At 37.5% G+C, this 13,098-nt stretch overlaps 2 protein-coding genes across 7 annotated transcripts; one reads left to right on the forward strand and one right to left on the reverse strand.

The window, feature by feature from the left end:
- The first annotated feature begins 1,652 nt into the window (after positions 1 to 1,652).
- LOC133698551 (mannosyl-oligosaccharide 1,2-alpha-mannosidase MNS3) lies at positions 1,653 to 8,331 on the forward strand. 3 transcript variants are annotated; one of them, XM_062121513.1, is made up of 6 exons: positions 1,658 to 2,013; positions 3,741 to 4,702; positions 5,302 to 5,563; positions 6,932 to 7,129; positions 7,486 to 7,634; positions 7,768 to 8,331. In XM_062121513.1, exons 1-6 carry the CDS (start codon positions 1,936 to 1,938, stop codon positions 8,012 to 8,014), a joined length of 1,896 nt encoding a protein of 631 aa, XP_061977497.1. In that variant the 5' UTR covers positions 1,658 to 1,935; the 3' UTR covers positions 8,015 to 8,331. The 3 variants fall into 3 exon arrangements, with proteins under 3 accessions (XP_061977498.1, XP_061977499.1, XP_061977497.1); XM_062121514.1 differs by lacking the exons at positions 7,486 to 7,634; positions 7,768 to 8,331 and adding an exon at positions 7,340 to 7,479 and having other exon boundaries at positions 1,653 to 2,013; XM_062121515.1 differs by lacking the exons at positions 7,486 to 7,634; positions 7,768 to 8,331 and adding an exon at positions 7,347 to 7,485 and having other exon boundaries at positions 1,654 to 2,013.
- Positions 8,278 to 12,861, reverse strand: LOC133698550 (potassium channel KAT1). Of its 4 annotated transcripts, none has more exons than XM_062121510.1 (12): positions 12,477 to 12,859; positions 11,922 to 12,311; positions 11,620 to 11,835; positions 11,375 to 11,530; positions 11,213 to 11,270; positions 10,785 to 11,102; positions 10,228 to 10,467; positions 9,923 to 10,021; positions 9,796 to 9,828; positions 9,523 to 9,708; positions 8,769 to 9,423; positions 8,278 to 8,560 (listed from the first exon to the last, which is right to left on the reverse strand). In XM_062121510.1, exons 2-12 carry the CDS (start codon positions 12,098 to 12,100, stop codon positions 8,445 to 8,447), a joined length of 2,256 nt encoding a protein of 751 aa, XP_061977494.1. In that variant the 5' UTR covers positions 12,101 to 12,311; positions 12,477 to 12,859; the 3' UTR covers positions 8,278 to 8,444. The 4 variants fall into 4 exon arrangements, with proteins under 4 accessions (XP_061977494.1, XP_061977493.1, XP_061977492.1 ...); XM_062121509.1 differs by having other exon boundaries at positions 11,922 to 12,394; XM_062121508.1 differs by having other exon boundaries at positions 11,922 to 12,859.
- Positions 12,862 to 13,098: the final 237 nt, after the last annotated feature.

Raw genomic sequence — 13,098 nt, forward strand, 5'->3', positions numbered from 1 at the left:
CTTCTTTATAATGTATAGCTAAGTTTATCATGTTAAGGTGAAAAGGTTTCACTAATGGTGTTAGGATAAGTATAATATAAACTCAATATGGACTTCAATGCTTATATCCTAAACAACTTGCTATTAACATGTCTTATCATTTTTATCTTATTAATTCTTACTACCTTGCTTGTTAAATAGTTAATTTAGATTTGTGTTGTATAACACTTGGTACATCAAATACTTGATCCTTCATAGCCTTCGGCCGACATCGTTGCTATGAGAGGAATTTGATTTGTTGTTAACATAAGTTAGCATCATGAATACCTGATAAAATTTATAAGTATGATGTTACGTAAATAAGATGATTAATATGATCATGTTGATAATTTATAAATAGTTTACACTTTACGTATCTCTAATACTATTAGTGGATCCTCTAACCTTGACATTTGTTTTTATCATTGTTTAATCTTCACATTTATCTTACATCTCAAAGTCCTTTTTAACCCATCATCATCATCATCATCATCATCATCATTGTTGTTGTTGTTGTTGTTGTTATATTATTATTATTATTGTTATTATTATTTATAATTTATATAGTTCACTTCCCTGTGGTTCGACCTTGGTCTTGCCGGGTTATTTATTACTTTGACACTCTTGCACTTGAAATAAAACATCAACTCTTTGATCGTGTTACATTTCTACTAGAATGATCATTTAATTAAACTTATTAATATCAGGAACCCAACTTTTAGTAGTTGAGACCATGAATATATGATAGTGCCGCTTTAACAAAAGTTTTAAAACTTTTGTAAATGTTCATAAATTTAGGAAGTAGCACATAACTATATTAGTGTTAAAATAATGATGAACTTCTATTTTAGATTAATTGGATCATGTGTGTAAAATTTCCAATTATATTGAATGAAATCTTGATTTAAATTTTTTTTGACATTATAATTTCTTCCGAGTTTTGAAATGCTTACATGAAAAAAAAAAGATTTATAACCTAATATTACAAATTAAGTGAGTGATTGTTGTTAAATTATAGCTTGTATATTATCTAGTTAAAAAAAACTTTAAAAGGTAAGTGGTTTTGTTATACCTTACAACATGACTTGCAACATGAGGGACACGAGATCAATAGATTTGGATATCAAATGGAAAGCCAAAATTAATATATCCCCTTGCATCCATCTCAAGCTGCTCTGTTTCCCTCCGCCTTTGTCAAAGATTATTGATTATTTATTTATTTATTTATTGAGGATCTGATATGTTTCTTCTGCGTCTATCAACATGTTTGCTTTTGCATTTTTCAGTTCTTCCACCGCTTTGGTGCTACAGTGTTCTTTCTGGTTGAAATCTTTGTGAACTATCGTGCTGTTTTCAGGATCTCTTACACGTAGAGATCAATGGTGGATGCAGGCATTGATCAAGAAGATTCATCTGTTTACAAATGTAGTCACTGATCGAGAAGATTCACTTGTTTACAAGTTTCTGATTGAAAGTCATTCATTCTATATCTTCGCCGAGAGATGTTCACATTTTTTGGTTTAGTTTCAGCGTAACATTACATGAACCAGGTTATGCGCACCCCGGGCAGTGTAGCGCGGGAAACATGCTATAGTCAAAACTAAATATGATGTAATATATTGGTTAATGAGATAAATCACTCGAACACGACCAAGCACCAAGTGTCACGTTCTGTTTGGTGAGGCCACGGCAAACGTGCCCAGCTGAGAAAAAGAAAAGGCGCCTCCCTCCCTCTCCTCTCTCTGCTCCTCCATTGACTTGAAAACAAAGCTAACAGTCCTATTCCAATTTTCCATCGAAGTTCGATTTGGTGCGTCCGTAACTGGATCCAAACTCTCTACTCCCCCCCCCTCTCTGCACTCAACAGAGCAGAGGAGATCGGCAGAAGAAAACCCTAAATTAAATTAAAGATCGAGCATGTCGAAATCGTTGCCTTATTCCATGAAAGATGTCCATTACGACAACGCCAAGTTCCGACAACGTTCATTCGTCAAGGTTAGCGTCTCTTTGTCTTCTTCTTCTTATTGTTGCTTCTCTCTCTCCAGAATAAATACGGTCAATCCGATCCTTTTCTTTTTCTCAATCAGTTTTCTATTTTTTAATGTCGTTCAATTGTGGCGTTGCCGAAGGACTAGAGGGATTTGATTTTATTTAGGAGTAACTTAAGGATTTAATGCTATGAAGCTTTAATTAATCCTGCAAATGAGTAGAAGTTCAACTTGTTGGTAATAATTATTTCGCATGTCAAGCTTGCTTTCACACATACAGATCCATTAATTTGTTGGAGCTATATGGGTATCTTACTCTTTGCAACTAAGCCCCACGAATCACTGTTCTGCTTAAATCCAATAAAACCTAATCATTCCACGGGATGTTGTGGTCTATGCCTATTACAACCTCATCAGCCTGCTTTGAGCTGAATTTTTTGCTGGGACGATACAGTTTATGGACGTAGAATGTTTCATGGAGATCAGGGTCAAAGGGTGATGCTTGCGTCTGGCAAACTTACATGATCAAGTAGAATGTTGTATTTCTGGTTTATTGGAGTATTAGAAAGGCTAATATATTATCATGGTTGGTTTATTGGGAATAAAGGCGTTGTTGGGTATATAGATTTGGATAGCACAATTAGGGTGTGATAACATGCTTTCCGAAGGGAATGTTTGATCAAATGCTGGAGAGGGTTTGGTATATCTAGAATTACACCATAGAATAGAATATTGGAATGTGCAAGGAGTTCATGTCATGCATGGAGTTCGAGATTTTTTTTAGTTTTCTCCGTTACCAAAATAACAAATGGAAAACAGGCACAAAAAAATCATTATAAGGTTTCTGATACACACAAAGGGGTTTATTAGCGATGCTTATTCTTTTCCACTATTAGTCACCATATTGTGCAGAGAGACATTTCTTGGAATAAGGTGACTTTTTGCATAATTGCCTTGTTAATTCTAGCCTTTCTGTTCCTCCTGCTTTCATGTTCAAGGAACTACATCTCCACTTTCAGTTGTGTTGTTTTATAAAGATACATATGTGGAAAGGATGTAATTTCTTGCTCTGTTAACTTGCTATTTCTAGCCTCTCCTTTCTCCCTGCTCTCATGTTTAAAAAACAGAGGTCCTTTGGCGAAAGCACTTTCCTCAATGCTAGCATAATTGTCTAACTGCTCCTTGGTTGTGGGAATGATGTTGATAAACTTGACCATGGTTTGGTTTGTGACTTGGGCCATTTCCTTTACCTTTCTCCTTTTCTCTGGCTTATCCTCTCTTAATCCAAGTCAAGAATAATGGAAAGTGCACTTTGGTAGTTTCAGAAAATCACTGAGTCAACAATGGTATTTTTGTGAACATATCAACATATGGATAAAACAATGTTGGTTCTGAAACTAGTGTTCATGGAGAATCTATATTGTAACAGATGCAGACCATAGGTTTTTAAAAAATCAGGTGTCAAAAGGCAACGGATTGTGAGACATAGGATAGTTCTTGTAATTTTCTTCTAATCCTTATATTAATAATTCCCAGTAATCCATGTTTTTTTTTAGAATTTTAACAATTAGAGGCACCATATGAATTAATAAAATTTCAAATGATGTTCCTAAATTAAGAATTTTTCTTTTCCCATGGTTTCTAACATTTAAGATTCACATTTTTCTTTTTTGTTTTTCGTATGGATAATTAATACATTGAATTGAATTGCCTACAACTTATTATGTATTGCAGGTGATCACACAGTCCTTACTCACCAGTAACGCAAAGCATGATTGTTTAAGTTGCAGTACAGGAAAGTTTTTAGCATTATTAATGATCTTTGGCTTAGCATGTCTTATGTTCACGCATAAAAGTACCCCCCATTCTGTTTCCCAAGGACAAGCTGAAGGAATAAAGGTGAATAAAGAAGTTAAGGGAATTTCAGATGGTGGAGGTAGATTCCAAAGATTTTGGAGGAAACCACCAAGGCTTCCTCCTCAACTACCGCCTGATGAAAAGGGTAGCATTGACAATCTTCCTCATGAACTGCAGAAGTTAAATACTGATTCAAAATGGGTGGATAGGCAACAAAGAGTGCAGAAGGCTTTCATCCATGCTTGGTCAGGCTATAAAATGTATGCAATGGGCTATGATGAACTTATGCCCCTGAGTCAGCGAGGAGTTGATGGATTAGGAGGTCTAGGTGCTACTGTTGTTGATGCTCTTGATACTGCCTTGATAATGGGTGCCGATGAAGTTGTTTCTGAAGCAGGCTTATGGATTGAAACACACCTTTCTGATAGGATTAGCAAGAAAGGCCAAGTAAATTTATTTGAAACTACTATTCGTGTCTTGGGTGGCCTCTTAAGTGCTTATCATTTAAGTGGAGGAGAGCAAGGGACAAATTTGACGCATAAGGGGCCTAAACCAACTGTCTATCTTGAAACTGCTAGAAATTTGGCTGATCGACTGCTTTTGGCCTTTACTTCTAGCCCAACTTCTATTCCCTTTAGTGATGTTGTTCTGCATGATCCGTCAGCACATCGAGCTCCGGATGGATTGAGTAGTACTGCAGAAGTTTCCACTGTGCAGCTTGAATTTAATTATCTCAGTACTGTTTCTGGCGATCCAAGGTACAGCATAGAAGCTATGAAGGTTTTGGAACATTTAAAAGATCTTCCAAAGGTCGAAGGACTGGTTCCCATATACATAAGGTACCTTGTATAAAACAATTTCATCTGTTCTCCTGCTTGCATGCCATTAATTTTGTACGTAATTATTTGTTTATTTTTTTTTCATCTTGTTGGTCCTTTGGCAGTTTTTGGGGGCCGTCAACTAAAAGAAAGTTTATTAAATCTTTTTTTTTCTAAAGCTCTCCATTGAATAACAATGATCTGAAGTATTTAATGGTATATGGTTGCAGATTATGATTTCAATAGAAGAATGTAAATTCATTTTCAGATAAAAGAAAGTAAAATCTTCTTACTTTTCTTTGTACGAGTCTCCTTTTTTCCCATCCATAAAATAGAAACTCATGGAAGTATGCCTCCCTGCCGTGTAGCTTTTTGAGATTTGTTAACTATGGCAACAAATGTAGCATCTATATCACAATCTTATCTTTGTAGTGTTCACTTCCCAAAACATTGACTTTGTAAGGTTGATATTTAGTCCCCCTTCACTTTGATTTAATATTTTCAGTTATCTTTTCCTCTGTTTTTTTGTATAGTACATGTTTAGCTGGATAATTGTATTTCTTTTCCTCAGCGGGAAAAAAATTGTCATTTGTTTGATATTTTTTCCCTACTGGTTGCAGCCCTGACTCTGGTGAATTTAGTGGAGAAAATATTAGATTGGGATCTCGTGGTGACAGCTATTATGAGTACCTTATTAAAGTATGGCTCCAGCAAGGGAGAAATCGAGATAGTAATTTTACATATCTTTATGATATGTATGAGGAAGCAATGAAGGGTGTTAGGCACCTACTTGTTCAGAAATCAATCCCCAATGGATTGGTTTTTGTCGGGGAATTGCCTTATGGACCTAAAGGTTCCTTTAGTCCAAAGATGGATCACCTGGTACATGGAGCTTTCTCTCTGTATTGTTGTTGATGTAGCTGATAAAGTACTAATGTGTTCTGTGCATGCATCATATGTTTTGAATGATGGGAGTTTGCACCATAGAAATTACTGGTTCCCCTGATTAGAAATCCCCAAAATCTCACACTGTCAAATAATATTAGTTTTCCATGTAGCAGTTGATTTACATGTTCTAGCCAACTCTCAATTTGAGGCCATACAATGCTGACATGCTATGAATGGATCCATGGAGTATTAGATGTATGCCCTACACTATCATGTCAATTTAATGTATCAGATTTATCGGGAAAAGCTGCGCAGTTATGCAAGGCCTGATGTTCCCATTATATTGGTTTATTCTAGTTGATAATTTACTAATGTATATATGCTAACTGAAGATTATCATTGCCATTCAATTATAATTCTCTCAGAATTACTGGCTCACTTCATAACAGCAAGAAGTCTGTTAGTCACAAACTATCAATTGACTAGACTTTACATGTCATGCTGCAGTTGTTCTCTGACCTTTTAGCCAATTATATATTGAGTTGAGGATATGCAGTATTGACATATGGTAATGAGATGCATGAATTATCATCCTGTCTTTACTCAAAACCATGCGTGCGTTGTCAGAATCAACTTCATGTTCAAGAATAAGCTGCCTAAATATTTCAAGGCATAATATTACAATATTATTGATGTAAAATCTTTATTATTGTACTACGTGAAATTTAAGCAGTTTTAGTTTAAAACCATCATTTTCTGGTATGTAGGACCCAGGTTTATATTTGGGAACCTATTTTTCTGTCTTTGTTTCTTTGATTTATATATTTTAGATATTCTTAACTCTGTAATGTGTCAAATGATCTTATAGTTTCCTTTTATCCTTTCAATTTCCCTTGTCAGAAAATAAGTTAACCCTGAATACGTGTTCAAATAGGAAATAAATTATATGCATGTATTCTCAACCACCAGCTGCCTAAGCACATATTCACTGGGATGAATGTTCAGAGGAATTTAGATTCTTCCTCAGCTATAGGCATTTACTTAAAAGGAAGGGGGGCACAAACGAAGGTCATATGCTTTCTATTATTCTGCCATACTAGGCAGTGGTCTACTGTGGCTTGCACAATCCTGACATCTTGATGTGCATGTGATGTCTTTCAATTCATGAATAGCATGTTCTTTCCTCCTTTTATTATTCCTTATTATTTTCTGATTTAGTGAATGTGTGATTGTGTGCCACTCATGTAAGGGTCATCATAATATATTTGAGTTCCTGATGTACGCCTTTGTAATGAAAGTTCTATTGCTCTCTTTTTGTCTAATAATAGTCATTGATGAGTGAGCTTTCTACTGGCCTTTCAGGTCTGTTTCTTGCCGGGAACACTTGCTCTTGGTGCCACCAAGGGTCTCACAAAGGAGAAGGCAATGAAAGAAAACTTGCTCAAATTTGAGGACCTTGAAAATTTGAAGCTTGCAGAAGATTTAGCCAAGACATGCTTTGAGATGTATTCAGTAACTTCTACTGGGCTTGCCCCAGAAATCGCTTACTTCCATACTGAGGTTGGTTGAATTTTGATGATATGTTCCCTGAACGCAGTTTTCTAAACCATCAATGCACCATAGTGGGTCATTTTCTTCCCCACTTACTGCAAGCTGTTGACTCTTTGTTTTTTTCCCCTTATTTGTATTTTTTTTTTAAATGCATTTCCTTGTATTTATTGAGCGGGCCTTTACTTGGTGCAATGGAATATTGTTGGACTTCTCTACAAGGATGCAGGTTCAAGTACAAGAGTTGCCACTTCCTGCAAAATTGTTAGGGTGGCATTGGCCTTGCATCCTTCCATTATAACCAGGTAAAGGCCTATTTCCTTGCATCTATGCGTTCTAATAATTTGCTGTCTGTTGTGATTAAGCAGGAATATTCAGAACATGGACTTGATGGTGGGAATAAGAATTCAAAGTTTGTCAATGACATAATAATTAAACATGCTGATCGTCACAATCTTTTGCGGCCTGAAACTGTAGAATCACTGTTTATCTTGTACCGAATAACAGAAGACCCTAAGTATGCTCTTTAAATTTTTTGAGTTATTAAGTCTGAACTTTTTTCACTTCAAATACTCCTTGCTATAAATTTTTCTTTTTTGTTTGACACAATTCTTACACAGTTATGTGATCTCAACTATACTGCACTGCAGATACCAGGAATGGGGTTGGCAGATCTTTGAAGCGTTTGAAAAGTACACGAAGGTTGATTCTGGTGGATACAGTTCTTTAGAAGATGTTACTGTGCTTCCTCCTCGTAGAAGAGACAAGATGGAGACCTTCTTCTTGGGTGAGACACTCAAGTATTTCTACTTGCTATTCGGGGATAGATCTGTTATTCCTTTGGATAAGTATGTCTTTAACACAGAAGCTCATCCCCTTCCTATTAAAGGCTCATGAGAGTACTCGTACAATTTTTTTTCATACAAAACATGTGTGAAGAGAACAGACCGGGGGAAGTGAAGTGATTATGAAAAATGCAAGAGACTTCCCTTCTGCGACGCTGTGCTCAGATCTCTACAGAAAAAGATAGTTTTCTTGGACAAAGCAATTCGTATAGTGGCATGCTTGTAAGATGGTATATTGTTTTTTTAGTGACGCTTCTCATAATTTTATGTGGATGGGTTTTTGCTCTAAAGCAATGAGGGTACAAGCAGTTGTAATTGACATCACCAATTTTCCAGTATTATTAACGACCATTGAGCCCCATTTGGCCACCTGATTTTGCGCTTTTTGTTAATATTTCATTATACATTGCTCAAAATGTACAAGCTATCAGCTTGTCCGCATCAATGTCTTTGAACAATTTTGTCACATCACAACCAAATTTTCAGTCATCTTGGAGAAGAAACAGATGATCGCCATCTCGAATGACACTGATACCATCTATTTCTGCATTCTCAGCATTGATGACTCTAGTAAATTTGTAGCCTCCAAATTTTTCACCTGCAGTGTGACAAATGGCTACAGTGAAAATAGGATTATGCAAAACGAGGAACAGATGATTTAACCAACTGATCTCTTTTCAAGGTATGATATCCTTGTTCTATTTTAGCTTCAGAGTCATGTTCTTATGCCTGGTAAAAAAAAAGGATAATTCATGAGCTTTGTCTCCTATAAGTTTATTTACAGGCTGTAGAGGTCAAGAGCTTACCGGCAATTCTGAGCAACTCTTCCATAGAATCAGGTAGGATAATTAACTTCCCAAGTCGGCTCTGTAATGTACTTCTGTTTTGAAGCTGCATGTGGATAGTGACTCGCTTTGTGGATTTCTTTTCTTCCCTATCATGGGGACATCTAGAAATGCATGAGCTGGAGTTTGTGAGCGCCTTGTTTCCTTCATGTTTCCCTTGACTTTTCTTGGTGTGACCTACAGTTTCTGACTCGATAAAATCTATTCTATGTTCATTTAATATATTCCTATTTTCGTAATTTAGTAAGAGATCATGTATGCTTTTATTTCCTTGCTGTTCGGCTAGAGCTCTTGGGGTCCATCCTCTGGCATCTGGTTTGTTTATGTTTGCTTCTCCTTCAAGCAAAATCTTAACCATTTCAATATGCCCCTCGCAAACAGCAGCCTGAAGAGCCGTTTCGCTGTCCTCAACTGCTGTTGCTAACCCTTCATGTCTGGTACAATCATAACCTTTGCCTAATTCACTCTTTCTTGTAGCCCTTGATCCCTGGGAATCCGTCTCTCTTGCTTTGCTCACTGATAGATCTCCGTGCATATGATCTTTACACCCTCTCTTAGAACACCATTCTTCTATGTTTTGGGATTCAGAATCCATGCTTTCTGGCCTCCGCAGTTTCTGTAAATGGGTAGGATAAAATACCAACGTTCAGCTAGGGTAAAAGAAAAGAAGTTAGCAAAGATCTTACAACTCGAGAAGCTTTATTAAATCATATACCACGGAAAGATGATTCATTATGACGCGCCCATCTTCTGGATTCGCTTTTATGGTGCTCATGAGAGCAGTTCCGTTCAGTCGTAGTATTTGAGAAAGCTCACTGGTTCTAACTGTGAAAGGTTGCGGCCTGGAACGTAAAACTCCAACCTCGCCAAACGTGTCTCCTGCCATTGCTTTCCCAATAACCTGTACAGAGGATGTAATTAAACTTTAACCTTATTGTTTGTTTAATCTATGGGAAATATGTGACTTAGAAAGAGCTGGCACAAGTACCTTTTCACGTCCATCAACATACAATATCAAATCCTGCAACAAGGAATGGTTTTCCCATACAGCTAATGTTAGTAAAACATTCTGAAATTTAGAGGTAATGGATGACAACAAAATCAAGTTTACACACCACTGTTCCCGAGACAAGTATGTAGAGATCTGTAGGAGCTTCGTTCTGCAGAATTACATCCTCCTTGGGTGGAAAATATTCAGCCTCCATTTCTGAAACCTTTTATGAAGTAAATTTCATCAGTCTTCTGAAACTGGGCAAACATTGATGCTCAACTTGCCACTGACCCTCTTCTATAAGGAAACTACTGCCTCCTGCCTGTCTTTGTTTATCTTTTTACCCGTATATGATTCCAGCAGGTCATATTTTTGGCTTAAGAAGAGGGAGGGGAGAAAAAAGAATGATATGTACATGTGAAGTCTTACCAGTTGGAAAAGGAAGTCCTGAGAAACCCCTCGGAAGAGATAAGCTCTTTGAGCAATAGGATGGAAGAGATAGTCTGCAATGCTTGAACGAATGGCTTTTGGCAGACCATTTAAGGTCTCTTGCTGCTTCAATCCTTCTGTTTTGAACTTGAGGCATATGTGTGACAACATTTGTTCCTGTATGCGAGGAGGTAACTGATTTCGTGCAGCGAATTCTGAAGCAGCTCTGACTGTGTCTCTCTGCGAAATTAAATTTACAGCTGTAATGAGGCTACTCATATGATGGAATGTTCGAGGAGTAGACAAAAGGGTTGCCTAAAAAGTGATTTATACTGGATCACTACTATTGACATTGAAGGAGTAGGTGAATCCTATTGTGTTTTAGTAGGATTTCTGAAGTCTTCACATAAAATTGGTGAGCCAAGGAGTAGACACGACAGATCTGTTGTACAAGGATTTGTGATTTCATTGAATCCATTAAGCTCATGCGTAGTCTAGGAAGGTGAAAACCTAGTTGGAAATTGGAAAACGAGAAAGCTACAAGTGAGAGAACTCACAAAGTTCCTTGTGCGGCTGGTCCAGTGAACTACAAGGTTTGTCATGTTTCCAATGAGGTATGAGGTCAAACCCAAGTTGAACAGCATGTAAAAAATGTCAAAAAGCATCTCCCTGGGGTTCTCAGCATGCAGGTCCCCATAACCTGTTGTGGTTAGTGTGGTAATAGACCAGTACATTGCTGTCACGTATCTATTCCAGAGTCTCTCCTCTTTAAAATTTGGGTTTACTGCACCGATCCAGGTTCTCTTCGGATCAGGGTATCTATCTGCAATTAAATAGTTAAAGCATCCAGCACAGTGTACTGCAAACAGGGTTACCTGAAATAAACCACAAGGGAAAGGAGAGTAGAAATATTACTAATAAGTTAGCTAGCCTATTTAATTAGTGTTTACTGGAAAGGAACAAGTTGGAAGTGTTTGTGACTTACAGAAACAAGTTTTGTGCACCGAGTCCAAAAATAGTTGAACCTGATGTCCTTCTCAAGTCTATATAGGAAGAAAACAGAAAAGCTCCTCAAGACTCCAATTCTTCCATTATAAAACTACGAAATTCCCAAGAAAATTGAAATCATTGGAGTCTGGTGACAAACCTTGCAAACAAGGCACTGACTCGTCTGAGACGCCAAAGTCTGAGCATGCTGAGGATGTTAAAACCAAGTCCATTACCGTGATTTCTGAACAGGAGACTAAGAGACTGGAATGGGGCTGTCGAGCAGACATCGAAAATAAACCACGTTGATATGTACCTGCAAAAGGTTGGATTTGAGTGATTGCTTAGTTGAGAATAAGCATTCATTAATTGTGGAGGAAATGCTGCTGCAGGACGCTTGGCTACCTTATTGCTATCTTCTTAGGGTCGTCGATAAGGAGGTAAGAGTGGCTATCTAGACACGCAACGAAGAAGGTGAGAACAATATCAACAGCGAAAAAACCGTTGACAATGTTGTCAAAGATGAAGAGGGCATCTTTCTTGGATGTTAGGAAAGCAAACTCAAATGGAGAGATCCAGGCAGAGTAAACGACTAGAACAACCAGCCACATCTCCCAAGCCCTGTAACGAAAGGGACTTGTTAGAAGGCAGCTGTAATAAAACTGGAAATAATTATTATAATATATAGAGTGATCAATTCTAATCACCTATAACAGGAATTGTAAGGGGAAATTATGTATCTTCGAAGTTTGGTTGCCCGATTTATCCGGGCTCCCAGGGATGGTAGGAGATCGCTCGAGAAGAAGCTGCCATGAGAAACACCCTCCACATGAACCTCTTCGGAACAGAAGCGTTGGAAGAAGTTCTTGGCATTGGAAAATGCCATCTTAATTAATCACTGGTTGCTTGAATTCTCAAGGGTACTCTCTCCCAAGATTTTGTGGGGATGAATTTGTTGTGAATGGCTGGCTGTGTCCGTGTATGTGTGCGTGTGTTTATATATACTGAAGCTTTTGAGTGGTGACACGGGCTATGTCTTCTTTTTCAATCACCTTTTCTTTAACTTTCTCAAGACTCTCGACATGTTGGAAATGATTCTGCAAGAAAGTTAATCGAAGTAGCGCGTCATTTAAGGATTGATATGGAAGCAGGAAAAAGGTGAAGGGGGGCCTTTTCAGTCCTGTTTGAACAAAGAAGAAAAAAAGTAAACAAGAAGGACGAGCAGCTGAAGAACAAACGGGGTCTAGGATATATGGCAGTACCAAGTGGCAGACATGAGTTTTCCTGTAATGCAGTGGCAGAGAAAAAATAGTCTGAGAGACAGGGAAAGAAGAGCCAAAGAAGATAATGGCAATGAAACTCGTGCTTCTTGATGGTTGTGGTGGTGGTGGTGGTGGTGGTGGAAGCTCCATCATAAAAACATGTGGAGGGGTGAATCATATATAGACAAGGCCTTTGCAAAGGACAGATTTGAGTGAAAACATATTGGTGTTTTCATTTCAAAATCTAGAGATGGAACAGGCAGCCGTAGTCGATTTGGGGAGGGGAAACTACTCGTGCTTGCCACGTGGACCAATAGGGGTTTTGGTTAGAGGATTGACATTTTTTCCTTCCTTCCTCGAATCCCTCCAACCAGCCAAATCAAAATCCAGTCACTCTCCTCCTCCTCCTCCTTGTACCTGGGTTCTTTCTACACCATACGATATACCAAGAAATTAATGAAGTAGGATGAGTTTCTTTTTCTTCTTTTTTAATTTAAGAAAGGCAGTTTAACTATATGATATATGCCAATTCATCTGCCTTTAATTACTCTCATGAAAATAATCTTTATCTTGTCAATAATTAACAAATGTAGAAAATTAAAATAAATACCTAAACCAAACC

The sequence above is a fragment of the Populus nigra genome, chromosome 7 (genome assembly GCF_951802175.1).
Source record: "Populus nigra chromosome 7, ddPopNigr1.1, whole genome shotgun sequence".
Taxonomy (NCBI): Eukaryota; Viridiplantae; Streptophyta; class Magnoliopsida; order Malpighiales; family Salicaceae; genus Populus; species Populus nigra.